The sequence below is a fragment of the Rhipicephalus sanguineus genome, chromosome 4 (assembly GCF_013339695.2).
Source record: "Rhipicephalus sanguineus isolate Rsan-2018 chromosome 4, BIME_Rsan_1.4, whole genome shotgun sequence".
Classification (NCBI taxonomy): Eukaryota; Metazoa; Arthropoda; class Arachnida; order Ixodida; family Ixodidae; genus Rhipicephalus; species Rhipicephalus sanguineus.
The window spans coordinates 82,931,265-82,955,392 of record NC_051179.1 but is presented as its reverse complement, the minus strand read 5'-3'; the positions used below and the strand labels follow the sequence as shown (position 1 = coordinate 82,955,392).

Here is a 24,128-nt window from a genome sequence, read left to right as displayed (position 1 = left end):
AAACTTTCTATTTGATAAATTTCAGAAAACGACGCGCGTATACATGTCGCGCTAGAGGGATGTGTGATCGCTCGCTTAATGTCTTCCATTCGCAATGAATGCGGTGCAGGACGTTTTAGTGGGGTTATGCTACTCAGTATATTCACACGGGGCAAAACATAATTTGGCCAGACCTTTCGTGCGTAACTCTGAAACAAACTGCGGCTGTTGTGTCCTCGTTGCGGAAACGTGTGTTTCGTACGGAATACAATGTTATTACGACACCTTGAAAACCAAGTAAAAACAGCTCATTTATTTAAGCCGATCAACTCCTGCAGGCATCTGATGACGGTGAAAGCCACATTCTTTCTAATAACTGTCAATCGAACAAATAAAGATTGATACCTCGTTGTCCATCGCGTAAATTCACATCAATAAAAATATAGGCTATAAGATTAGTTCATTGCTATGGCTCGTGATAAGGTTCATCACAGCGGTTCCCACGGTTCTCGTCACTAACTAGAACTGCACCACGTTGTACAAGTAAGTGATTATATTTAGATATTCACATTCGAGAGAGAAACACACTGTTTACGCCGGCGTGAGAACCGATATACGCTTAACGGTCGTAAAGATAACGCCAGGCCTGGCACATTTGCGCGACAGGTAATAAATTACGCGAAAAGATAAATCCCCTCTGTAGGAACTGAAAGCGCCCTGTATGACAGCCGGACTTCTTATGGCATCGGATTCACATTACCGGCTACAATTCACAGGTGGAAGGAAACTGCTTTAGGAGGGCCACGGTTGGCGTAGCATAGCCTTTGTCGCATTTGCTGCGTTAAACCCAACTTAACTATTCCATGACGAGGACGGATGCCCAAGGCTCCCTCGGCAGATAAAAGTCATTTGGCATCATCACGCAGTCTCTTGTGTTAGCTCATTTGAAAGCGGCGTGACTGAACAGCTGAGGACCGGATTGGTGCTCCAAGGTTCGTGCTACTGTTGTGTCGACCCTGCGCAATCAGTTAACTTGCTTATACGCCCATGGGGACGCTTAAAACACTTACGTGCAGTATGTAATCTCGATAAACTGTTTATTACCTCGAGTGTTAATATACCGCAGAGCTAGCTCAAGAGGGGCCTCACCGAATGCTTCAGGTTCGCTAGCCATATCATATACCGTTGAGTCCTGTCCACAAGGAACATTTGAATAAAAAAGGCGTTTTCATTTCTGTTCACAGCCTCATTTTTCCATGTATAAATGTCACTCCTTTCCGAAAAGCCATCTTTTGCACGCATTCAGATCTGTGTTACCAGTTACCTCAAAACACCATCTCTTAACCTGCGAAACAATCGCTCTATCGCGTCTGTTGCCGGGACACATCACTTCGGGCCATAGCCGATTACATTAACGCTTTGTGACATCGGCATCTGCCACGAATAATGTTTAGCGCCCTCAAGTCAAACTCTCGTTTTTTTATCGCCCATTCATACTTTCGGTTGCCACTAACAAAAAAAAAAGAAACAAAGCTCATCATGCACCGCTGTACGATGGTAACTTTTCAGTATCTCTCGCTCAATTCGATGTGTCTAGCCGCGCTGTACATAAGTTTTCCGTTACGGAATCTTCAAATGACCGCAGCTCTAGAGTGCGGCCCCTAAAGTTGTAACGCGCGTTACGTTCCGCTAGCGCTTTCAGACGGTGGCGCGTCGGGGTGTCGAATGAGGACGTTGGGGGTGCCTACAGCCAAGTCTTGGACGTAATCGTCGATCGTCGAGCCCCTGGGTCGGTTGGTGGCGGCCTCCCTCCGCAGCTGGGCGATCCTGTTGGCGGTGGCCTCCAGCTGCGAGCTCACCAGCGCCGACAGTCGCCGGTGCTGGCTCAGCTGGTCCAGGTACACCGGTGACGAGTTGTCCAGCCTGCGTGCGCACCGAGAGAGAGAGAGAGAGAGAGAGAAATAAAGCGGCAGAATACGTGGTTTGTAATAGGAACAATAAAAAAAAATGTCAACATCATATGTCACTCGATCGAGTTCTCTCTCCGACTGTCCTGTTCGGACGAGCGCGGAAGCTGAACAGTTCTTCCAAGTCGGACTAGTTTTACTAGAAGCAAGGGCAAACGAACTGCAGGGACGTTTCGCATTATCCAAGACCATCTCTGCAAATCTAAGTGCAGAAAGTCTCCCATCTAGTGTGACGAAAACATCTGAAATCTCGTATTCGTAAAAGAAGCATTTGTCTCAGATCCCCCCAAAACGTGATTAAGTCGTATTAAAAGCAGGATTGAAGAAAAAGGCGGCACAAATAACACGCAGCTCAATGCAGATTACGCCTGGCCACACTGTACCTGATTCCTTTGTAAGGAGAGGAGCTGGACAGAGATTGCTGGCCGCCGTCAGGCGTCTGGACCTCCTTGTCAGCCCTCCCCAGGACGTCAACCACGAGGAGGCCGCTGTCGCAGCTCTCCTGGAGCACTGTGAGGCATTGAAAACGGATTTAACGTTTACAGATACCAGCATTCAAATGCTTCTTGGATGCTAGTACGCTCATACGTACTAGCATCCAAGAAGCTCGAACGTGTTCAGCCAGTTCAGTGCGTGCAAACAGAAAGTAATTAATTTGGGCTATAGTGCGAAAGTATATCACTTGATGACCATGCACACTGGCTGTTGCAACGCTGACGAGAAGAATATCGCCCGCAGAGCGCAGCATGCATTTCGTGCTGTCTCGTGCTTCAGACAATTTCTTGACCTGAGATTACGGGGCCTCCAGCACTTAAATATAGATTACCGGGAACACGGCAAGTATAAAGGTAGAGACCTTATCGTCTTGTCCTTGGCCTGTCCACCCGTCGCGTACCCTTAACCTCCAAAATACTGCGTGTGAAGGAGAGTGGTGAACTGGGGCTAGTTGATGCGTAATGAGCCTGGTTATGCGCCCGTTCGCGCTGTGGGAATACGCGTGAGCATAATGCGAGCGTGTCCGTGCGTTTTCTCACTATCGAAATGTGAAGAGCGCACGCACAGTATCAATGCAGCTACCTGCGCGATATTCCCTGTCCGTATTCTCTAGCAACCAGCATACTCTGCTGGTTGCTAACAAAGACGTCGGCAGGTTTCCGGTGTTCATCTCATTCACTGCGCGAGCACGAAAATATAAAATGGTGAACGTGAGTTGTGGGGTAGAACAGAATTCCCAAGAAATTATCAACAATCTTGCCTGTGCAATCCATAGAAAGAACTACAGTTGTCTGTACTGGAAGCATGACAAGCCTTTGTCTTCTTCTAAAACATACATTATAAAGGGGCGCCCTTTATTTCCTGACGATGTAGTCTGATGCATATTCGAGAGCTTTGTTCTTGTAAAATATTGGACCTATAAGCGTGCGCACGGGGGGGGGGGGGTGATGCCAGCACCCCCCGCCCGCCCCTTTATTGTTTAAGGAGGGACGCCAATTCTGCACCACGCGTTGACTCAGTCGGACTTTTCACGTCATTTGTTCATGCGCAAGGTTATGGTTACGCATGTTTTTTGGCAATAATGGCGACCAGGGATTCCTGATGTAGCATTGAAAGAACTGTTTACTTCCCGCCTTCGCCCGGGAAAACCGCGGACCAATGCCAGGCCTTTGTGATAAGCCCGCCATCGCTTCATTTTCATCTTCGCATCCAATCTGGCGCTCGTTTTCTTTCAGAGTTGACCAGCTCTGAAGTAGGGGGACCGCCGTCAGGTGTCTGGGCACCTGACGGCGGTTCATGAAACGACACATTCATCGCCGGCATCGACCTGTACGGGAACTGCGGTGAACACCCCCCCCCCCTCCTATTGGGGAACCTTGCGCACGCCTATGAGTGGAGGAGAGGCTTCTTGGAGAACAAGGTGCGCGCGCAAAGTTCCCCATGACGTCCACCCACCGAGCATCTGCTCCCGCAGCCTGTTGGCCTCCTGCCTCTGAGCGGCCAGCGTGTCCTCGGTGTCGTCCAGGTCCTCCTTGAGTTGCTGCAGCAGGAGCTGTTGCTGCTGCACCGTCTCCTGCCACGCGGTCAGCTCGTCCCGAAGGCGGGCCTCGCGTGCGCTCTGCTCCCGCCGCTCGGCGTCCATGGCACGAAGCTGCGACGCGAAAAAAAAAAGAAGACAGCAACATTCATACAGCGAAAAACTAAGGCACCGTGGGAACCGATCAAAGGACGCTGCGATTCTTTCAATTATCTTACTGCAGAGTCGCCCATGATAGCCCGTGGGACCACGATAAATGGTAAGGCAGAAGTAACGACCTTGCGTAATTAATAAAATTGTGGACCTAATTATAACAAAAAATTGCCTACAACAGAATCGTTAGGAATACAAAATTTCAGTCAATAGCAACGTTGGAAATACCATCAGTGAAGGTGACCAGCCAGTGGCAGAGACGAAAGAAGAGTTTTACGAATTCGGCCTCGGGGGTCTTGCGTGCCAAGCCAAGATATGGTTATGAGGCACGCCGTAGTGGAGGACTCTGGACTAATTGTAAGCTGCTGGGGTTCTCTAATGTGCATTGGTGTTTAACGTACACAGGGAGTTCTTGCATTCTAATCCGAATGAAATGCGGCAGCCACGAAACAGACCCACGTTCTCGTTCCGGCCAGAGAAACACCCCAGCCACTAAGCGACGACGAACGAGGATCTCACAATGATTCTGTCTGTGCGTTAAACCAGAACTTCCTCCTGTGTACCTGCGTTGCCCGTACTTTAACAGCACAGTTGAATTTTTTTGTTCTCTCTCTCTCCAAATCCAATCGTACGGAAACTTAAACAAGCACGCGAAAACTCCCACAGCACCTTCTGAGCTTACCTGGGTCCTCATGAGCGACTCGGAGAGCTGCATCGCTTCTAGTTTTTCGACCAGTTCGCAGGCAGCCTTCATGTCCTGACGACGGACCTCCTCTTGCTCGTTCATGGCCTGACAAACACAGCAGCAGATTTTTTTTTTTTTTTACGTATCCAGGCGAGAATACAAATCAGAACATTGTTTAAGTGTTGGCAGCAACAACATGCGCGGATGGCTAGCTCAGTATCGCGCCCAGTTAAATGTCAAGTAACTACGCAGGCAAGTGACCGCACAGTGTGAAATGCACAAATTGAATTGCCTAAGCTCGGCCATTTGAGTGCCGGCTATGAATGCGTGTCGTTTCCCCAAGATTTTTCTTGACTAGGGCCTGCTAAAAAGGGCAGTGTGACTCGAGGCATGCGATTCTGACATGAAACAACGTAGCAGTGCTAGTGTGGTAGAAAGTTCGATGCGCAACCGTCAAGTTCTAGAATGCATGACCCGAAAACAACCCTACAAGATGCTGACGGCGCCATTTATTGTGTACCTCCGAGTTAGGCTCATGCAGTTCCTGTGGGAATGAACAACACGTGCTGATGCCTTCATCATCCACGGAGGAATGATTTACAGTCGCTTGCTTTGAGCGAAGCAGTTTCTGCCAGAATATACTAGCTCGGGGTTGTCTCTATTTTCCTTTAATGAACACTTCCTATCTTTCTCTTCTCCCACACAACCTCTATTCGTTTTAAGGACAATACAGAATGTCACAATATACTTACAATTTGAAGCTCTACGAGCCTGGTGATGCAATCCGGCTCGTCAAACTCGACCTGTACCCCTTGGTCGACGACACTCGGAAACGCCTGGACAGCTACGCTGCATACGTTGCCAGGAGAAGACTCGGGCATCGGACAGAGGCCCTTCCGAGGAATCGACATCGCGGGAAAGGCTTGCTGGGGGGCCACAAAGGTCTCTTTAACGGGCTCCGTGACGTCGTCTTCGTCCCGCGTCTCCTGTCGAGCTCGCTGGCGCGTCTCGCCCCTGATCCACTTCGTGTACGGCAAGAAAGAACGCGTCCTCCGCACGGTTCGAGTGGATTCGGTGCGTTTCACGGTCTTCTGGAATATTCTGGTCGACCGAGCTTGATCTCCGGTGGCTCCGCCTTCGGTTCGTTCGGACTGTTCGACGGCTTCGGTGACCTTGTGAGTGGTATTCTCTTTTACGTTTCGCGATCCACTGTCAATGTTTTCTCCGCTCGCTGCTGAAAGGTCGAAGCTCTCGCTGGAATCTGCCTTGAGACTGTCCTCCTGGTCGTCGTTGCCGGCTTTGCGGTCTTCTTTGGCGTCGGCCCCGTTACGCTCTCGATTTTTGTCGCCCCCTTCGGCTTCGGCGACTTCTGGAACCACGTTATCCTCGGACTCTTCCGCGATGACATCTGCGTCAAGAATTCTACCGTTCTCGTCACCTTTTCTCTTGGATGCCTGGAAGTCACTGCCGTCTGACGAAATCAACTTAGAAAAATCTTCTACGGCACATTTCAAAGCACCGTTTGCCCCGATGTCTTGTTTTTCAGACACTGACTCGCTTTCGGTGCTTGACTTGTTAGATGGGCTTTGAATGTGTTCCGGTACTATGGTATCTTCGACGGCGTCACTGGACGACCTCCTGTGCGGTACTTCTGTGTCCTCATCACGCTGTTCAGCTTGGTTCGATGTATCCACTTGGTCAGGACCTTCGCGCTCTTCAGTGGAATACTCGCTGATCTCGGCGTACACTCGAAGCATCATCTGACGCTGCTGGTAGGTCTGTTGCTGGTTGTTCACCGTTGACTTCTCCAATCCCAGCGTCAGTGTCATCATCAGCGTGTTCGTAAATGTCGCTAGGAAAGTCGGCCTCTGTGGCCACACTTTGCAGAAGGTCTTCGCTGCACTCTAGAGCTTCTAGTTTTGTTTCGTCATGCACCATCACTGCCGTTTTTATCACTCCGATATTCTGTTGCAGTTTATCAGATAAGCCTTCCGCATCTGCACTGTCGACATGGTCCTTAGTGGTGATGGCACTGGGTCCTTCGGTACCGACTTCAGCCTGTTCAACTGGAACTCCTACGCCCAGGTGACTGAGATTTGTTTTTTCAACACCATTTGTGCCTTCGTTGCAGGCTACATCCGTAGTCGTCACTGCAGAACTAGTTCTACCCAAGACGGTTTTCTCGCGTGCATCTTCTTTAGCGGTTTCGGCATTTCCTATGTCGTCTGACTTATAAAGGAGCGGTATTTCATGAACGTCCACAGAGACGACGTGTTCGTGCGCTCTCATGTCTTCTAAAGAGCGATCGTCTTCATCAGAGAAGTCCATGGTTGCAACTTCGTCTTGTTCCAGTGCCAGCCGATTTTCTTGGAGCGACTCATGAGTGTTTTCAATCTTTCTTTCGTGCACTTCCGAAACGACGTCATCCACGCTTTGATCTCTGATCGAAGTATCGTATCGCCTTATGTTCTCCTCATCTAAGCTTCTAGCTTTGAGACCACGCTGTTCCTTTTCGTGTATTTTTGTGAACTCCTCATCCAAGCTTCTAGCTTTGAGGCCACGTGGTTTCTTTTCATCTGAAGTATGTTCAGCTACGTATTGAACACTGTTAGATTGCGGAACGTCATGTTTTTCGTCCAGTTTGTCTCGCGACTGGAGTGAAACGTCCATGCCTTTCATCGATGCGACGTTCTCTTTGCTGCCTTCCCGTGAGGTTGCCCAGTCGTTAAAAGCCTCTGAAACATTCATCTCTTTTTCTTCTTGCGCATTCATGTGTATATCACCGGCCAACGAATCGTTTGTGTCAACAGGTTTGCCTGTAGCCTCAGCTGCTTCTACAGGGACGAAGTCCGGCGGCACTGCTGGGTCATTCATCGCCTTTTCCACGTCCCGAGTGCTTTCGTTTTCAGCGTCAGCACTTGAGAGTGATTCCACTGATTCCTTGGAGTTATGTTCGGCCTTTTCTTTATCACTGTTTCTTCTGTTTCGAAAACGCCACCGACTGCTGTGCTATGTTTGAAGGAAAATATATTTGAATTCGTTGCTTCGCCAACAGTGTTATAATCGCCGCTGAAGGTCGCGGTGAATTCGCTCGCACTGATGTGTTCGTCAGTGCAAGACCTAACGTACTCCAGCGAGCTTTCGTACACAGTGCTGAGAGCACCTAAGCTCTCCATGTCGTTGTCGACTACTGTTGAACTTTCGTGCTTGAAAACATATTTTTCGTTTTGACTCGCGAAGCCGTCATAGTTTGCATGTGTACAAAATTCATTTGTCTTGTTATTTTCTTCGTTATTCACGGCTACTTCTGTACACACGTCTTGCAAAGACACGTCGCGGCTGTCAGGTACAATGGTTTTCTTAGCTTCTTCCCTGATATCCCAATCCTGATGGCCAACTTCTGCATTATGTGGAACGTCGGATTGCGCACTTGATTCTTGAAAGGCCTCGGGCTGACTTGGGGTTTCTTCGCTACCTTCTTCAGTGTTGTTATTCGAGTCGGCCACAGCATGTTGCACATTCAGTGAACGTGTTTCATTAATTTCTTTATTCGGTACGTTCTCAACATCAGCTTCGCGTGTGTTCTCAGTACCGGAGTTGTCCTTATTCACTTCGTTGGCTGGAACAGGGTCTGATGCCTGCTGGCTTGCTCTCGAGGAATACACCGACACGCTTTTTCCTGAATCTTCTGTCTTCATAGAAACCGTTGTCGCGGAAGACTCACTAAAACTGTTGGCTGCCGTTTCGTGCTCAGCCTCTTCCTTTACTCTGCTGTCGTCACCTCCCTGTGCTTGCACCTCGGATACTGAACGTTCAAACTCCTTTTCGCTGACGCAGGCTGCACTTTCCGTGAACGACTCTTCGTGCAGCTTACTTTCTTGGTTTGTTAAAGGTGCCGTCATTACAATGATGTGCTCAGGTTCTTCGCTGTCGTCCTTGCTGTCACTCTCTACGAAGTTTCGCCGCGTCTCTGACACTTCTGCGGTAGTGTCACTGCTGGCGAAGTCGGGTGCATGTGCTACCACAGGTTCTTCTTCTTCGCCCCGCTTCTCCTCTGATTGATCTGATTGCACTACAACCTGGTCCGGAATTTGATTCTTATTCGCTCCAGATGTGGAGCTGTGAGTCTCACTAGACCCGGCGTCCTCTGTTAACGCTTCGGAGATACTCGCTGTGTTGTCACTGGCGTCTTCTGCGCTTTTCAGCGGCACGTCACTTTCAGCATTGTCTGCCGTCTTGTTCTTTGTTGCCGTTTCGTCAATTTGCCTCTCATTTTCTGCTTCGCCTTGCTTCTCGCTGATTAGTGCAGAACTCGGCATCTCGCCTGAATCTTCCGCCTTCTCGGCAGAGGTTGAAATAATCGGCACTGCCTGGTTCAGATCACGATTGGTGTTGAGGTATTGTTGGTCAGCCAGCGGTACCGCTTCCTCAAAAGCAGATTGTCTTGAAACAATCGGCTCGAAGACGTCACCACCAGAAGGTCCTTCGTTTGCGTAATCCGACTGTAGAAGAGACGCTCCATGCTCTTCGTCGTCATCACCCGAAGCAGTCTTGGTAGCTTTCTCTGTTGTGCTTTCCACGTGAGCGTTCAACTCGTGATCCACCAGCTCTGTTGTCCTCCATTCTTGGTCATTTTCTTCCAGGTACGTTATGCACATTGTCAGAACGGTCGACACAACCTCCTCTGCATACGCCAGTAATGACGACCTGTCGTCTTTGGTTTCTCGCGCGAAATGGTAGCTCAGTGAACTACCTGCAGTAGTTAAATTATACGCTTCAACCGCGCTGGGCTTTGTGGCATCGACGATGTTTTGAGATGCCGAAATTTCAGGGTCGAGCGCGTCTCCTTTCTCTTCTTCAGACCGAGTATTTGTAAGTGTCATACGACCTTCACTGTTGTCGATAACGTTAGCGAGGTCTTCGGTTGAAAACTGTTCTGGCGTCACATTGCGCCCATCTGTTCCTTCGCATGATCGTTTCTCAGACTCCGGCGCGTGCGCGTTCCCTCCTTTACTGAGAGCTTCCGAGGTGCCGCCATCTGCCTCCACAAGGAGGCTATTTAAAACGCCTTCGCTGCCCTTTGCAAGCTCGGCAGTGTGGTCATCCTCGGTTGCTTCACAAAACTCTGCAGGGACCGTCTCGAGTGCATTGCCTTCTGAGGTGCTTGTATGTGTACCATGGTTCTTCGTATCATCAGCGAAATGATCGAGGGATTCCTGCTCTACAGACGTTTCATGTGTACGTTCCCCCACGCTTTGTTCTTGGTTGCTGTGTGGCTCTTCGTTCAGCGCATTGGTATCCCGTGAATCGCTGATTTGTACACATTCCTTTGTGATGTCTTCAAGGCTGACTGTATCGATGGTTTTAAAGACCTTGTCAACCTCTTCGACGCTGTCACCTTGCGTCGCATCATCAGAGCGTAGCAGTTCTATTGTATCGCTTTCCGCACTCTCTGCACCGGTGCTGGCTGTCTCGTTATCCTCATCGAGCTCATCGTAAGAATCGGCATTTGCAAACCTCTTCGCCATTTTAATTCTCAAACTTGTGCGCTCGAACGCCGCTTCCTCTTTTCCCTGCGCAGAGACATCATCCACAGCGGTATGCTGTTCTGTATTCTCTTTTGTTTGGCCATCAAGGCGAGCCTCAGAGATTTCCGAGGGACCCTTGTTGGGGTCGTCAAACCCAGGATCTTTTGTCGTTTCATCTCTTTCAAGAGACTTATCTGCCGAAGTCCATGAAGTCACTCCGGTGGCAGAACTGTCATCGGCGTTTCGCGTCACAGGTTCCTCACTAACAAATTCTTCGTTCTTCTGCATGTTCGGATTATTAGACTCTACAATCTTTGACAAGTCACTTGCTGAAGTCTCTGACTTCGCTTCGTTGTTCTCACTGTCAATGCTCTTTCGGTGCGCTTTTCTTTCGCTCGTAACATCTGTGAAACCAATTTCTGTGTTCACTTCATTTGGCATAGCGAACTCTGGCACCTTCTTTACTAATATATCTGCCTTCACATCGGTGATTTCCTCATTAACGATGCTTTCGTTGGCAGTAGCACCACTTTTCAGCTCAGGAGGCGATTTACTTTGTAGGGTCGGTTCACTCGACACGTTGATCTCTGGCACTTTGATGACTGGCATATCCTCATTGACTGTTGTGATTTCAACGTCACCCTTAGTTTCACGTGCATTTTCTTCGCTTGCAAATTCTTTTGACGTAACATTAAGCTCTAAATCCTCATTTGATGTCAAGATGTCTGACAACTCGCTAGCTATATTCTCTGTTTTCGCTTCTGTGGTTACAATACCATCGGTGTTTTCATCCTCAACCGTTTCACTTTGAAGTTTTTAGATGTTTTCAATTGTGCGTTATCAGGCGCTACAATCTCTGGTAGTACGTTTGATAATATCTGTCCGTACACTTCAGTGTTACAATCATCGACGCTTTGCAGCACATCTTCCCCGTTTGTCAGGTTTTCTGTTGTCTTACTCTGCATGATCACTTCATTATAATCTCCTATATTTGTTGATTCGATTTCGGGTGTCTCTGCGTCCACTTTGGCGATTTGTTCATCATTACCGACGTTCTGGTTAACAGGCTTTTCGCTCATACAATCTTCGGTTGTTTTACCTTTGACGCTCTCTTCACTGCACAGTCTCATATCCGGCGACTCGTTCGATGTTTCTCCGTTAACTTTAGTGACGTCGTTGTCACTGCTGCTTTCTTTGGCAGATTCTTCACATTCGGACTTCCCAGGTTTATTTTGCACGCTCGCGTCATCAATCATCGCGACCTCTGAAAATTTGCTTGCTGTTATTTCTTCCTTTACTTCAGCAGCGTGTTTAGTGATACTCTGGTGCGCAGCGTCTCTGCTTGCAGACTCTTCAGGACTCTTACTTCGGCTAATCGTTTCATTAGAGGTGATGATCTCTGACAACTCTCTCGCCGAAATGTCCCTCTCCAGATTGGTGCTCCAGTTATCGTCATTTTGGCCCCCAGTCTCCTGGCTCGATGATTTGTCAGACGTTTTACTTTGCAAGCTAGCTTCGATGAACGCTGCTGTCTCTGGTGACTCGCCTACTAATGCATTTGATTCGATCTGGTCGAGTTCTCTTTTTGCGGTGTTGTGGTTCACAGGCAATTCACTTGCAGACTCTTCCGACGTTTCATATGGCGTACTTGCTTCAGTAGAACCTACAGTTCCTGGGACCTCGCCAAATGACGTTACTTTCGTAACTGCGGGGCCGCTCGTCCCTGGGCAAGGAGTATCCCCGTTCGCAAGCTCCTCAGATGTATTCTTGACGTTCGGTTCATAAGACACTAGTATTTCCGGCAGCTGACTCACAGACGTCTTTGCATTTTCTTTGGTGACATCGTGGTTATCGGCACTCCCATTGACAGGTTTTTCGCTCGCAAGTGCATCTCGTGTTTTGACTTGCGCGCTTGATTCTCTGGAAAACGTTTTACCTGGCCACTCGAATGCAGATGTGTACTGCTGCGCTCTGGCCATCTCATCGTTCGCGTTCTCGTCTGCAGGTGATTTGCTTACAGGTTGTTCTGGCCTTTCATTTCGTTCAATAGGCTCAGCACATGCTGCGATATCCGTAACATCCCCGGCTGACATTTCTAGATTCACTTTCCCGGTTTCTTCGCTTGCAAGTGCATCCGTGCTCTGTGCGCTCATTTCACCGAATAATGCCTTATCTGGAAACTCGCACACAGATGTGTCCTGCTCCGCCCCAGTAATCTTTTCGTTCGTACTCTGATCCGCAGGCACTCTACCTGCAGACTGTTCCGCTGCTTCCTTTCTCCCAATAGATTCAGTAGACGCTGCGGTTGTCGCAACATCGCCAACTGATACCTCTTCATCCACTTTGGTGACCGCGATGGCAATCTTGTCACGGTTCCCAGATTCTTCGCTCGCAAGTACATCAGATGCTTTGCTTTGCGTGTTTAATTCGCTGGAAAATGCTATCTCTGGCATCTCGCATACAGCTGTATGTGGTTCCACCTTGGTAATCTGTTCGTTCGTGCTCTCCTTCGCAGTCGCTTCACTCGCAGATTCTTCCGACGTTTCATTTACTTCACTCGCTTCAGTAATCACTACGATTTCTGGAACCTCACCCCGTGATATCTCCGCCTTCGTGTCGGTGACATCGACGTTCGTGTTGCTGTGGTTCGCAAGTTCTTCGCTTGTAAGTACATTCAACGTTTCGCTTTGTGCTCTTAGTTCATTCGACACTGCCATTTCTAGAAATTCACTTACTGACAAATCTTCCTTCACGTTAGTAGCATGCTGGTCATCAGTGATGTGGGTCACAGACTTGTCACTTGCAATAGCATCAGGATTCTTACTTTCTGTTCTTAAATCATTTGACAGCAGTTCTGTCGATGCCTCTTCTCCTTCCCCTGTAACATCTTTGTTGCCGGTGCTCTGACTTGGAGACTCTTCATTTGAAGAAACTTCGACTAATTCACCCTGTATGCTTACATCGTTAGGCACTCTTGTCTCTGATATCTCGCTTACAGGTGTATTGGCCTTCATTACGGTGATCTCGTCATTAGTACTCTGGCTCAATGGCGTTCCGCCTTCAGATCCTTCTGACACTTCATTTGGCACACTCGCTCCAGTATCTACAAGATCTGAAAGTTCTCGAACTAATGCCTTCGGTTCGGTGACCTCGACGTCCCGGAAGCTAGGATGTGTAGTTCGTTCACTGCCAGACTCCTCCGACGTTTCTTTGCGCACGCTTTCTTCAACGGGCACTGAAATGTTTGGCAACTTTGTGTCTGATGGATCTGCCTCTAGTTTGACGATCTCGCTGTCACTAGTGCTCTGATTCGCAGATTCTTCGCTCAGAAGTTCTTCCGATGTTTCGTGTCGCCGACTCGATTCGTTTTGCGTTGTAATTACGGACGATTGTTTCATGAAACGTTCTTCTTTTACTTCAATGATTGCGTCGCTGCTGCTCCGGTTAACAAGTTTTTCGGTTACAAGCTCTTCTAATATCTCATTTCGTTCGCTAGATTCAGTAGGCACTGCAATGTCTTGTGAGCCATTTGCTGAGGTGTCGTCACTGGCCTTCCCGATCTTGTCATCGGTGGTAGTTCGGTTCCCGGAATGTTCACTTGCGAGCTCTTCGGACGTTTCGTCGTGCATGCCTGCTTCGTCCTCCTCCTGTAAGTTTTGCTGACTCGTCGATGTGTCGATACTGTGAGGGTCGGATGTTTTCGTTGTATTCTCCTCTATGCCCTTGACGTAAATGTTTTCGTTGCCTCCATTGTTCCCTGTAATCTCAGTGATATTGCGTTTGCCAGTAACCACAGAATCACCCTCACCTGAATTGCGTTCTGACGCCTGTAGCTTTGTCTCCTCGTGTTCTTCAATCTCAGAGCTCGTTGCCGACAGGGAGTGAACTTTTTCGTCTAATGCAATTCCATTAACAATACTTTCTGTGCTTCTGCCCTCATTGTCAACTTTGTCGGTGCTAATTCTGCTTCGAAGCTCAGGCTCGGGAAGGGCCTCATTCTTCAGGTCAGTGGCTTCAGTCGACGAACTTTGTGCGACTGTTTCATGTTGCAAACTAACGGGCGTGGATTTCTCCGGCCCAACAAGTTCAGCCGATAAGGCGGTCAATTTGTCCGCACCTCTGTTGCTATCATCGTGCTCGGACAGGATGTTTTTGGCATCGCCTGATTCCTCTTTCACTTGTTCGCCATTCAAGTCTTCCGGATCAAGTGTCTGGTCACAAGGAAGAGATTCGAATCCTTGGTCGTTGTCGTCCTGAAGTGACACATCGTCGACGCTGGTTGCGTCATCTGTCCTGTTCAGTGCGATGACGTCTTTTAGCATGCTGACTTTTATAGAAGACGATAATGAGCTTTCCTCGTGAACACTGCTGGTCACTGTATTCATAACACCCGTGCCATCTTGTCCTTCAACCGAAGAGGTCTCCTGTTCCTTGAAGAGATGATGCTCGTCAGCCAATATCGTTGGAACGTTTTCTTTATCGCCAGTCACGCTCCCTATTTCTACGAGCACGCCGGAGTCTTGAATTTTATTCGCATTTTCATTCGGCGTCTGAGCGTTATCAAGAACAGACACGCCCTCAGCTTGAAACCCACTACCATTCTTGAGTGCCAGATTGTCGAACCGTTCTATTACGTCTTCTTGAAATTCCTTTATTCCTGTCTCTCTTAAATGTTCGTCTCGCTTCTTAACGTCGCCAGTAACACGCCCTACGTCATCAACCAGGACGCTTTTTCTAGACGTTGAATCATTTAGAATGCTTGAAACAGTTTTCGATGTTTGCTTCCAAGGCTCTTCACAATCCGTGAAACACATGAGTACGTTCTGCGCCTCGACTTCCGTATTTGTTAGAAAGCGCATTTCGGCACTTCGGTAGGTGTCTTGTTTCAGCACTTCTTCGATCTCGAGAATCTTTTCGACGCTGTTCTTGACGCCTCGTGGAACGTCTGGATTTTCACGCTGGTCTCCATCTTTGTCAGCACTTGCCCTTTTGGTACTGGCAACGTCCCTACTCAAGAGTGAATCGTCCGTTATGAAGGTAACACTCTCCTGTGTTTTCTCCGAGACCTCGTCCACACTGGTGAGACGAGTCACTGATTCGAGCTTGCACGCCTCTTCAGTCAACGTCCCTGTCTTTAGCAGCTGAGAAAACTCGTGTTCTTTCGGTCCAGGAGCTTCGATCGATGATTGTTCTAGCTGTTCACTCGAGCTTTCATCGGAGCCGTATCGGCAGCATTCATCTATGGTGGAAGCGTGCTCCTTGCCAGCTTGAACACTGACGTCCTCTTCGTTGTTGAATGTGTATTTTGACGTCACTGAACTTACGACCGTCTTTGAGGTAGCGTCCAGTACTTCCTCGATACGTTCACTGACGTCAAAGATATGCGCAGCTGCATCTTTCGTTAACTCGTGACTGTCTTCAAAGTTTCGTGACTCTTCTCGGCGACTGAGGCTTGCTGAGCCAAACACGCGCTCATTTTTGTGTACAGTGCTATGCAGACTTTCAGTGAGGTCCTTGTGAGCATGCTTAGCTCCTTGGAGGTCCCTTGCGTGCTTTGAAAACTGTTCGCTCTTGTTTTCAGCCCTGCACGATTCATGATTAGAAGTGCCGGTGCTAGAGGTAGACTCACTATAAGAAATTGACGCGTCTTTAGACGTTTCGTTTGAGTCTTCTGTGACATTCATACAAAACGAAATGTCCTCCTTGCTCTCGCCACTCTTTTCTTGCGATGTCGCAACGTCACTTGACTCCGTTACGGTGACAATTTCGCTCAAAAAGAGCCATTGATTTAGCCTATCGCTGTTGCCTAATATTTCTGCACCGTCTAAACTGCTTTCTTTTTTGTTGGCAGATCTATCGACAGTGTCTACAAGCACTCCTTCTTTGCTTTGGCCATTCATGTTTGGCAAAAGCACGGCCTCGGCTTTCACCGAAATAACGGATTCCACCGATTTGGTGTCACTTTCATTTGTTTCCGCGTCAGACAAATCGTCAAGACGTGGTGCTGCTTCAGCCGTATCGTTCTGTTCCTTCTGCTCGTGGCTAAGTCGCCTTGCATTTTGGTCGTCGAGCGCACAGTCTTTGGAGTCTTCACTATGGCACTTTTGAGACTTTCCATCTACCAGTGCGTCCAGGTCAACAATCAAGCGAGCAGCCGCGTCTGAAGTACTTCCGTTGAATTGTAAACCGTTTCCTCTTGCACCAGCCTCACTAGATTCTTTAACATCCGCCTTCGAAGAGAGCGACTCCTGGTGCCGGCATTCTGTAGCTGAATACACTACGCTGCTACTTTCATTCTCAAGAGTTTCACGCGTCGTACCGGAAGATGATCTTTGAATCTCAGAAACTCCCCTGGGTTCGTCCTCGTCCTCTTCCGGTTCCTCCTCTATGTATCCCAATTCGTCGGGCGACGGTGCTCCAATCACAGTTTCCCTACCCTCCAAGTCGGTTTCGTCCTCCACCTCAGAGTCCACACTGTCGACCTTCACGTAAGTGCACTTGGAGTCGTCAAACTCGTCGTCCACGGACACGAGGCTCGCGTCCTGTACAACGGCGCTTACAGAGAGATGGATGTCACCCTTGTTCATGTTTTCCGGCAGAGACCTCGACGCTGGCGTCGAAGCCAGCCCTCCCTCGTTGAAACTCGGAACGTCCGAACTTCTACTCTTCTTGGCAATGTCGTCGCCTCCGAAGGCAACCTTCTCGGAGTTCGTTTGGCACACTGACGACTCTAGTGCTTCCTTTTCCCAGCGGCCCGTGTCATCCGTCCCTGGGTCTTCGGAGAGCTTTGGCTTCTTGTCCCTCTCCAGCGGCTGCGGCGACCTTTGCCACGTAGAAGTGTCGCCGTCTATTAGCCGCGAGAGCAGCTGACCGCGGTGCTCCCTGAACAGTTCGCTCTTGGTCGACGACAGCATCCGGCAGCGTCCTTCTCCCTCCTCGCCCAATGAGCTTCCTTTGTCCTCATCCTTGGAGCAAGATACGCAGTGGAACGCCAACGTGGGCTGATAGGAGCGCGGCGGCCACAGTACCTTTAGAGTCCTTTCCCTTGTAGACTTCGTCCACAGAGAGGGTCTTCTCGAGTCGACCGGCCCGGGAGCACTCGGTGTACCGGTACTCCCGGAAGGTCCGCCAGTCGCTCGAAGCACGGTCGGTGGAGTCTTCGTGGGACACTTCGGCCCGTGGAAACCAGATGCGATACTCCTTCTCGGAGACGTTGTCGGGTAGAGGCCGCTCCGCGGATGCGTCTTCGGAGCACCAACGCCGAAGGCTGCGGTCCGCGGTGGCGCTCGCGTTGTTCGGGTTGGTGCCATCAGCATCTGCGGGCGCAATGCAAAGAAACATGTACCTTAGCGATACAATGCTATTTAACTGCAGTGAATATCCGCAGTACACAACTAACTGAAACGCTTTGAATTGTAAGTTTCACACCAGCTGGTTCACCTCACTTAAGTTTGCTTGTACCCAATGAACATAGGTGTAGATATGCTCTACATTAAAGCAAGCTTCTCGGCCATACAGAACTTCCAAAATTAAGCGTGTAAATTGTAGTCCTAGAGGCTACGCTGCCGATGTTTTACATCTTCACGAATTTAGACAGGAATAAAAAAAATGGACCGACTTCCTCTAAGTCGCGCAAGGCTGGGGCACAGCAGAGCTGCGCACAGTAGATCGCATTAGAGGAAAACTGAAAAAAAAAACTTTCATTAAAATAAACAGTATGTGTGTAGCACTAAAACACAGACTCGATACAAGTGCGATATTCAAGTTATAAAAGAAATTCAAGCCTTCTAGCATATGTTTTACAGCACCGCCGTGGTCAGGAAGCTATATCTGGATGCTTATAAGCACAGGACAAAAATGGCCGTTTTCAAGAGCAGGAAAAAAAAAAAGGCGGACTGGCATCTGGCTTTATGCATTCTTCCGCTACGTTCAAATATTGTATGGTATAATCTTACGCGTAAGAAAGGCATTGCGCGTGCTAGTAAGACAGTTGCAGCACAGATGTTATCCAGGCTAAGTTTGTTAGCAATAATTTTTCTTGAGCGCGAACAAGGCTACGCGAGAAAGGTGCCAAGACAATACGCTCTTTGTGATGTGTTGACGCCATAAAAATGGTTGTGAACGCACACCAACTAGCGAGCAATTGCATTCATCTGAGCTAATTCGTTAACACTATTTTATTGCATGAAACGGCGAATAAATAGTGCCGCGGCATTCTGGCTTTCTGGTAACGACATAAATTCTGCCTGGAGTTTGAATGATAATAAACGCATGCAAACGCGGATGGCTAACCACCGTGAACATTTTACTGTCACTATTATGTCATATTATGGACAGTACATAACAGCAATAAATAATCTCGCGCTGAAAATTACTGCCTGCGTGTTCAAGAGACAAACAGATGCCGTACAGTGAGAATGAACACAAAATGAAGTGCCTTGCGTCTATTTCAACACACCGCATTAGCATTTAACATCTTCTGTCATTACCTATACATATAGGGGTGCAAATAGTGAATTTCAAGACCGAACCGAGTGCGAATTGAACAGCGCCTGTGTAGCGTAGTCGCTAGGACGTTGTTCTTCGACATTTTGTTTCGGTGCATTTCTTTTCGTGTCTTTTTCCAAACCATCGCGACACCTCAAACACATGCGCGAGCATATGCGACCGCGAAAGCTGACCACGAAACTCGCAGCTTTAGACATTTTTTTTTTCATATAACTTCTTACGTAGCTTCCACAGCGTTGCACGATATGTATCTGCTGCAGAGTGATAACCAAGAACGAAGTTTGCTGTGACGTCAGGCTGACGTCATCACACGTGCTGGGGATCTGTGATAACGGCTTTAAATGGGCCGCCGCTGAATAAACGATGCAGAGTGTTCCAGGGGCTTAGCCAGAAATTTTTTTCGCGGGGGGAGGAGGTGTAACCACCCCGTATGTATGTTCGTACGTGCGTTTCTGTGCGTGCGTGCATATCTATGTGTTATCTAATATCACTATCATCATTAACAGCAAGGAGCGCGGCTCGCCTAGCTCGTGACGCACCTGCTATAAGTCACCTCGGTTTCGCCTGTGTCCGTGCCGACGTGGAATAAAGAAAGCATCAGCGTCAACTACAAGGGCGGGAAAGGGGAGGCGTAGTGGGGCTTGGAAATCCCCCCCACCGCCCCACTACGCGGATTTACAAGCCCCACTACGCAGCCCCCCCCCCCCCCCCCCCCCGGGAATTGTTTTTTAGGGGCTTGGCATGGGTCGAAGCCGATCGAAATTGACTGTTCGCCGTGCTGTCTGGCAGCTATTTCACGGGGGCCTGTTTAATCCCGATTCTTTTTACATTTAGGCTTATAAAATTTGTACCTTGGGCCAGTGACAGGTCAAACACCGATTGTAAAACGCCCCTCAAACGGATTTATATGTGCGGAATATGTTGTCTTGATGAACAACTGAAGTCCCCGTTTCAGCTATGACAGGCTAAAAAAAAACCAAAAAGGGCTTCAATCGCGTATCGACATCTCTCTGTTCTAAGAAAGCAAAAAAAAAAAAACGCTTCTGAGAATAGAAAGCATCGCCGACACAGTGAGTCAGTGAATACTTTCGCATAGGCTCTCTCGCCAAGGAAAGTGTAATTTCTTGGATGTTTACAAATGGGTGCCCTTTCGACCTGTTCACAGAAGTGCCGAGAAAAGAAGATGGTACGCATTTTCGATTGGTCAGTAAAGGGTCTTACTACCAGTTCTGTCACCGAACAGCCACACGGATAATCACCAAGGAAACAACTTTTGCGGAAAAACATACTCATAACAATTGGGGTTTTAAGTCCCAAAACAACGATATGATTATGAGGTACGCCGTAGTGGAGGGCTCCGGAAATTTCGACCCCCTGGGGTTCTTTCACGTGCACCTAAATGTAAGTACACGGGCCTCAAGCATTTTCGCCTCCATCGAAAATACACCCGCCGCGGCCGGGATTCGATCCCGCGACCTTCGAGTCAGCAGGCGAGTACCATAACCACTAGACCACCGTGGCGGGTGAGAATGATGGATTGAATGATGAAACAGAGACCACGCAGATTTACGAACGCGGTAAAAAAAAACATCAGAGGCTAAAATCTGCATGATAACACAAGGACGCGCGCTGTGGTAATTTAATGCCGGGCTATCGCCTTTCAGCATTTTCAGCGCTTGCGAAGAAACGGGAATGAATTATGGAGAGAAAACTCACGACAGGCCAGGCAGGACGCTGGACAGGGCAGGAAGGACAGGGATCGTCCTCCCTGACCTGTCGTCCTTTGTTTCTTAATTTCTTCCAGCATGTATCCTCGTAAAGGTTGGAAATGCATGAAGCGTCATACACCCGAATAGCGCAGCTTTCTGCCATAAGTCATACTGGAGTAAATATTTGCATCAACGGACTGCAAGGAAAATGGGGAAGCTGCTCAGCACATTGTAGTGGAAGGCCAACACATTCACCTAAATATACAAGTGGCAGGATGGAACCCTTCAGAGGCTCTGGATTTCAGAGTGGATGGAAGTATTAACTAATCAGCAGCTGATAAGCTATGCTTAAGAAGCTTAATAGCTATGATCTTACTGATTTCGATCCGTTCTCCTGTTCTCGCGAAGAACTTCATACTAGGTATTTAAATAACATGGCTTTAGCTTAATTATTATGGCCATATTGTTGATTCTTGTATTCTTTGGTGATCCTTGGGTAATTTTGTGTTTTCAATTGTATAAGTTCTACAGCGGCCTCGTTGTTGAACTCTAGGTATGTAGGCTCGTCAAGATTCCCTTGAGCAGCTTTTATCTACGATCCCTCCATCTGTGTTGTAAGATGGAAAAATAAAATTGAATTAAATAAGGGCAGCAGACATTTAGAATATATTCGTGCAAGCGAAAGCGTGAAAGAGACCGACAGATAAGGAGTTGGTTACATATGTAGATAACAGTATATCGCGAAAAAAAAAGAAAAAGAAAGCTCACACCGTCCCTCATATGTACCTGTCTAACACCACTCGACGTCGAAAGCCATCATCATTATGTTTCTCTTCTAAGTCGATAGTATTCTGCATTCATCAGCATGTTACGCGTTCATCAGCATGTATACCCTGTATAGCGTACAAGTGAAATAACTCGCAACGTGTGTAGATTTGAGCGGAGTGTTGAGGAACGGGCCGAGAAAAAGATATACATTGCTAAAAAATTTAGAAGAGTAAACCGTCATAATTGAAGTCGTAAGAAAATGTGAGTGTCAAGCACAGAAATTGAGACAAACATAAGCGCTATCGATCACTCCTATGATTTTTTCTTTTTGACGATAATAGCGCCATATGTGCCTCGTACAAATTCTTGTACGAAATTCTTTGCGCCTTCACCAAAATCTACAAAGAAATCTGCCATTTAAGTCTTTTTTTCTTCGAACAATGAACCAGGAGAAGAGAGCCGCATAAGGGATTGAAACTATTGTTCTTCAGCTGCTGCCGTTTACGTCTATATCGAGACGTCGAAGAAAAGCTCGCGTTTTAACGCAGTATTATGCAGGCATACTCAACAAATAAAGGCAAAAAGAAACGCGTTTTGCAGAAACGTCTGCCGCGATACCCGGTGACTAATCGCGCCGAACAAACGGAGCGAGCTAAGAAGCGTAGGTGCGCGCGGCTGCTATCTGCGGACATCTCTGGCAGCTGATCGCAATAGCGTCGAGCTGCTTGCACAATGCAATAGGATTTGAAATGTCCGGGCCAAGGTTTAAAGACTGCTAAGACGCGACAGCTGTTCTTAGAGGCTCGACGTCTGACTCACTCCATCGAAACAAACTTGTCAGTAATTTCTTTATACCTTTTTTTTTAACCGCGCAGTGGGAAGTATAGCTTACTGTTTTGTTCTACGTCAGAGACGCTCTTTAATTAAAAGCGCGCCGCATGAAGCTGTAGGTTAACGCCGCATCCGTAAAGGTTCAAGTGCTAAACCCAGACTTCAACATTCGAGACCACTAGCCATTGGTCTAGTTGACATGATAATAATAATAAATACTCGGGTTCCACGTGCCAAAACCAATACATGATCGAGGTACGCGGTAGCGGAGGACTCCAGATTCATTTCGAGCACCTGGGGCTCTTTAAACGTGCGCCTAAATCTAAGAAGGGCGTTCTTTGCATTTAGCCACCGTGGCGGGCAATCGAGCCCTCGACCTTCAACCAGCCTGTTACTGCAGGTCTGACAAGTGCTTGTCATCTGTATATAGAATACGAAATAAACATTTTATTTGATTTGATTTTGAGCCTAGTTGACATGAGGCTTTGTTGCTACTCCATATTGCGAATGAAAGAAGGAAAGTTTTACAGTGGTTTGGTTACGGTGACGTAAATAATAAGCTTAATAAAAAGATTAGCCACTCACTTTTGACACACTGCTCCAGTGTATTCAGCGGAAGGGTCGCAGCCGCAGCAGCAGCACCCGGGTGTGCAGCAGCCGTCGTTCCATTGGCTGCAGACTCCTCGGGAACCGGCTGAAGACCGCGACAAGCCTTCAGCCGGTTTAGCGCCATGCGTGCGAAACAAGTTGTACGATGAGCGCTGAGTCAACGCGCGCAACAAACACACACAGACACAGACACACACTTCGCGTGCACAGTACACAGTTGGCAGCTGGGATTGCGTGGTCAGTGAAATCCGAACGCAATTTGCGATAGCAGTAACGGGTATACTACTCCACCGATACACTCCCGGATGTCAACGCATGTCGTTTGAGGGTCGCTCCTTCTGCTGGTAAGGTCCTTCGATAGCCGCAGAATGGGTTGCCGACACTGGTGACGGCTTCGAGCGAACGACCATCCGACACGCACGCAACACGGCAACGGTGTCCGCGAGAAAGGGCAAGAAGGCAAACAAACGCGACCTTTCACGGCACCTGCCTCTTCGCCGCAATCACTGGCGTGGAAACTGGCGAAACTCATGCAGCGCACGCGATGCAAACAGGCGGCGGCGTTGGCGGTGACGGAGGCGAGCCGGCTCGAGCACAGCTGCACGGAGGACCTATAAGGACTGCACACAAGCGGGCGCGCAGCAGTGCTGCAGCCTATCGCGGCAGGTAGCAGACGACACACACCGCCGTCGCAGATATCGTCTGCTATTCAGGCACTGCTGCTCAGACGGAACTTACCGCAGCTGGCAGAGAACACTTTCTGAGGCAATGTGGGGGTGTTGGCACCGTTTAAGTTAGTAGAAAGTGGCAAGTCCTGCTGTAAGAGTCGATGCTGCCGTTACCGTGAAAGCGGAACAACACTGTAGGGGCAGGTCTTTTGCAATTCTTCTCAAATGTTGCTTGAATCTCACTCCGCTGTGTAGCAGACTACAACAAAACACTGTCACGACGTATCCGTCTGTCGGGTGTCGTCTGCTACCGTTTCTTTCGTTACACTGCCAGCGCCATCGCGACGTGAGAGAGAATAAGAAAGGAAACAACGCAGTCACCACTCGGAAATTGCCCCCGTCGCGACTTGCGCGGCTTCGGTCGCACCTCATTCGCACGAAGACCGCTTCGCAGGCGGGTTACACACTAACATCGACCCCTTCCACCCCCAATCTCCTCCCTCTCTCCTCCTTCTTCCGGGGGAACAATGCGACCTCTCCTCCTCGTCGTCTTGCGTTCACTCGCCAGGAATGAGGGCAAACGCCGGTGTCTGGGTTGAGAGCAGAGCTAGCCGTACGTGCTAGCGAAAAATTGAGCCCACGGCAATTGAACGCCACCAAAGCGTGCGCATTTTTTTTTTCGCGTGTCTTG

General features: G+C 48.6%; 3 protein-coding genes across 3 annotated transcripts; all 3 read right to left on the bottom strand.

Annotated features, from left to right (window-relative positions):
• Window positions 1-271: 271 nt before the first annotated feature.
• Window positions 272-7,588, bottom strand: LOC119390344 (uncharacterized). Its single transcript, XM_037657947.2, has 5 exons — window positions 5,569-7,588; window positions 4,814-4,921; window positions 3,897-4,092; window positions 2,330-2,456; window positions 272-1,902 (listed from the first exon to the last, which is right to left on the bottom strand). Exons 1-5 carry the CDS (start codon window positions 6,646-6,648, stop codon window positions 1,659-1,661), a joined length of 1,755 nt encoding a protein of 584 aa, XP_037513875.1. The 5' UTR covers window positions 6,649-7,588; the 3' UTR covers window positions 272-1,658.
• On the bottom strand, window positions 6,769-10,953 carry LOC125758248 (microtubule-associated protein futsch-like). Its single transcript, XM_049415256.1, has 2 exons — window positions 8,374-10,953; window positions 6,769-6,891 (listed from the first exon to the last, which is right to left on the bottom strand). The coding sequence occupies exons 1-2, from the start codon at window positions 10,951-10,953 to the stop codon at window positions 6,769-6,771; spliced, it is 2,703 nt and encodes a 900-aa protein (XP_049271213.1).
• A 158-nt stretch (window positions 10,954-11,111) lies between these two features.
• LOC125756183 (uncharacterized) lies at window positions 11,112-23,338 on the bottom strand. The gene is made up of 2 exons (XM_037657946.2): window positions 22,746-23,338; window positions 11,112-17,660 (listed from the first exon to the last, which is right to left on the bottom strand). The coding sequence occupies exon 2, from the start codon at window positions 17,658-17,660 to the stop codon at window positions 11,112-11,114; it is 6,549 nt and encodes a 2,182-aa protein (XP_037513874.2). The 5' UTR covers window positions 22,746-23,338.
• Window positions 23,339-24,128: the final 790 nt, after the last annotated feature.